This window comes from Sinocyclocheilus rhinocerous, unplaced genomic scaffold, assembly GCF_001515625.1.
Source record: "Sinocyclocheilus rhinocerous isolate Xijiao unplaced genomic scaffold, SAMN03320098_v1.1 scaffold2716, whole genome shotgun sequence".
Classification (NCBI taxonomy): domain Eukaryota; kingdom Metazoa; phylum Chordata; class Actinopteri; order Cypriniformes; family Cyprinidae; genus Sinocyclocheilus; species Sinocyclocheilus rhinocerous.
Window position 1 is genome coordinate 127,914 of NW_015624199.1, and position 3,861 is coordinate 131,774.

Here is a 3,861-nt window from a genome sequence, read left to right on the forward strand (position 1 = left end):
AAGTGTTTTGTTAGTTTGGTGTGTTTCCTCATTTTGAGGCCGCCATGTCTCAGTCCTTTTATGAAGAGAGCGCATCTGCGCACCTTTCGGATAACGCATCAAGAACCGGGTTGACCGGGTACTCGGTACCACCGGTACTTGAAAAAACCTGGTACCGTAACGTTTTCATTTTTTTGGTACCGACTTGGTACCGAAGTACCGGGTCTTTTGACAACACTACACTATACTCCTAGTCATGCAGTGCTGATGTTGTTAACATTAACAATTTGAGAATAAAGTATAACAATAATATTAATTTGCACGGTTTGATGCGATATGAGCTAACCGATCGTTAGATTTAATCACCATTGGTAGCAAGATTTATTGTAATGCTTTTTTCCTCAGTTGGTCAGAACAAATGTGGCAGACTTGTTACTTGTTCAGATGACAATATCCGGTGAAAATGCTTATTTGAGTCATATATTCCAAGACGTAGGCTAGAATCTGTGATTGCGAAGTACAGTAAATATCCACACCGGTGCGGTGACTGACTGCCACACATACTCTTCAGAACATTAGATTAATCCGCGCTGGAGCCGTGCCAGAGTACAACCCACGCAAAGAAGATCATTCCGCACACAGCTGCAATTGCAGGTTTTCAAACAGAGATGGCGACAAAGAGGCAAAACTTGCAGACTGCAGCTTTATTTAGTTAACTATAAATACCCTGTTGTGACTTTGATCTAGACATTTGATCTCATTTTATTTGATAGGAACTGTGCCAGTAAATGTTACCAGTGTTATTTTGTATTATTTATATACTGTTATGTAATTTAATATTTAATTTTATATAATTAATTTAATATTTTGAATTAGCTTTTATTTTTATATTTTCATCGTATTCATCATTTCATCATTTTAGAACTTCAACTAAACTTATTTTATTTAGATGCCATGGCAACAGTTCTAATTTTCATTCAAAAATGAGGTTTTTCATCAAATTTTTATTATTTCAGCTTTATTTCAAATAGCAAAAACAATTTTGAATAATTTTAGTTAATAACAACAACACTTATTACTACTAGAACATCTGCTCAAATGATCACCTATACTTGAAATTATATAAGCAGGACTGTTTATTTAGGCAGGATGGGTCGGCCTCCTCTAATGTTAATGGTTTTCGCAGGAACCCTCACTCAGAATGAGATGGTGTTCAGACGACTCCATCTTGGAACGGTGGCGTACGGCATGGACTCGATGGATGAAGTGCAGAGTCACGTGTTCAGCGCTTACACTCAGGTATTCCCAGGATTCCCTGCATGGCAAACGGAGCACGGTTGTGTCCCAATTGATGTACAGCCACTTTTTGGGCAAAGTTTCAAAGTGAATGTAATTTCATTTTGTAAGGTACAATGATGCAGCATGCACCAACCATCTTCCCAAACTTGTAAAGAAAAGCACTTGTCTACAGAAGAGAATCTTTAAGGACTCCAATCATTTTCCCGTCAAAAGAAAAATTTGATGGTTTAACATTTAAAAATTAATATTGCAGTAATACTATTTCTCATTTTGGGTTTTATTTAAAGCATTGTTTTATATATATATATATATATAATACATTTATTAATACATTTATTATTATTGTTTTGTTGTCAGTCATATTGATATATAATCTCGAAATGTTGGCAAAATTGTGCAGCGCTACAAGCTTACAAAGTTTTTGCTCTAATGTCAAATTTATCATAAATATAGTATCTTATGCTTTGGTTTATGTCCATAAACTAAAAAAAAAAGAAAAGAAAACCAGTCCTTTTTTAATAAAGAATACATTTTTTTGAAAGTCTAATGAAAAAGAATACATTTTAATCCATAATTTGAACCGAAAAATTGTGCATGGCGGTAACGACACCAAGGTCGTGGGTTCGATTCCCGGGGAATGCATGAACTGATAAAATGTGTAGCTTGAATGCAGTGTATAACGTTTTGGATAAAAGCATCTGCCAAATGCATAAATGGAAATATATCATAACAATGACGTAGATTTATCTGTGATGTATGATTTTGGTCATACCACCCACCTTTAATATGCGGATTGGGATGTGGCCCGTCACTGTATAACCATCCTGTTTAGAAAAGCCTTCACAAGCACAATTGTGTTGAGCTTTTGTCCAGCCAACAGAGTGAAGTCCTTGTAAAATGAGTCCCTTTCACCTCTCACTGATATGTTTTGTCCGTTTGACTCCAGAGGTCACCGAGGCAGGAAACCGGGTTACAAGTACTCCGGCCTCTCAATAGCTTTTATAGGAACTTACAAACTCTGTCATTAGCCCTCAGAAATGTGCACTCTATAAATAGTAGCTCAGTGCTAAAGGTAATTGTTTATATATGTAACACATCTGGGAGCATTTATGAGTCCTTTTTCAGGATATTAGCATTATTAACAATCAGAAACATGGACATTTTTGCTTCAGATCTGGTCCTAGAGAGTCAAAATGGCGAGAATGCATCTTTATATGTGCACTATGTATTGTCTTTACACTAAAAAAGTTTTACGTATGAAGAAATCAGTTTTTTTATTAATGTGTTTGAGATTCCTCATTTTGAAAAATGTAGCATTGCATATATATTCTTTGTGGAGAAAGCAATCAGAGTGCTTAGTGAAAAAAAAAGTTGACCCAAGAGAGTGGATGATTTGAGAGAAATCACTCTATTTACTCAGATTTTATTCAGTAACTAAACGTATTAATAAAAGTATGGGGAGTTTTTTTATGTTTCTGAAAGAAGTCTTTTCTGCTTACAAAGGACAATATATGAACAAAAATACAGTAAAAGCACTAATACTCTGAAATATTATTACAATTTCAAATAACTGTTTTCTATGTGAATATATTTTAGAATGTAATTTATTCATGTGATGCAAAGCTGAATTTTCAGCTTCATTACTCCAGTCTTCAGTGTCACGTGATCCTTCAGAAATCATTCTAATTCATTCTAAAGCATTCAAGTCATGTTAAATCTGATCTCCACAGCCTCCACATGACCTGCAGGCCTCTCGTGCACCGGGTGCCTCCAAAGTGAGGAAGACCATCAGCAGTCGAGTGCACGAGGCAGTGAAGGCCATTGCACTGGTGCACAACGTGACCCCGGTATATGAGTCCAACGGTGTGACGGATCAGGCAGAAGCTGAACAGCACTATGAAGACACCTGCAGGGTTTACCAGGCCTCCAGTCCAGACGAGGTACCACAGTCTTATTCTTGATTATACTGGCCATTCAGTCTAATATATAATGCTAGTTTCAGAACAAATACATATTTTAAACAAATATATTAATTAAAATATTTAAATCGTATTTTTTCTGAATTCTTTGAAGAACAGAAAGTTCAAAAAACCTTCTATTCTTCAAAGAGTTCAGAAAAAAATTACAGGGTTTATTTGAAATAAAAATCTTTTGTAATGTTATTAAAGGGTTAGTTCACACAAAAATACCCGTAAGACCTTTGTTCATCTTCGGAACACAATTTAAGATATTTTTGATGAAATCTGAGGGCTCTCTGACCCTCCCATAGACAGCAAGGTAACTACCACGTTCAAGGTCCAGAAAAGTACCAAGATGATCGACAAAGTAGTCCGTGTGACATCAGTGGTTCAACTGTAAAGTTACGAAGCTACGAGGATTCATTTTTGCGCAAAGAAAACAAAAATAACTTTATTATAACTTTATTCCACATTTTCGTCTCTACTGCGTCACTGACGTCATTACGCCGGATCTGGGTCAGCGCCACCACACGCTCGCGTCATGATACTGTCGTGAACGTGCGTCCACAAGTGACGCAGTAGAGAGGAAAATGTGGAATAAAGTCATTATTTTTGTTTTCTTTGC

The 3,861-nt window shown here is 36.2% G+C and overlaps 1 protein-coding gene across 1 annotated transcript in view; it reads left to right on the forward strand.

The window, feature by feature from the left end:
• LOC107738388 (probable phospholipid-transporting ATPase IIA) overlaps positions 1–3,861 on the forward strand; it is a 47,088-nt gene that overhangs the window by 20,153 nt on the left and 23,074 nt on the right. The window contains exons 12-13 of the mRNA XM_016550146.1: positions 1,166–1,278; positions 3,009–3,218. Coding sequence (XP_016405632.1) covers positions 1,166–1,278; positions 3,009–3,218 — 323 coding nt within the window. The remainder of the gene's footprint in view (positions 1–1,165; positions 1,279–3,008; positions 3,219–3,861) is intronic.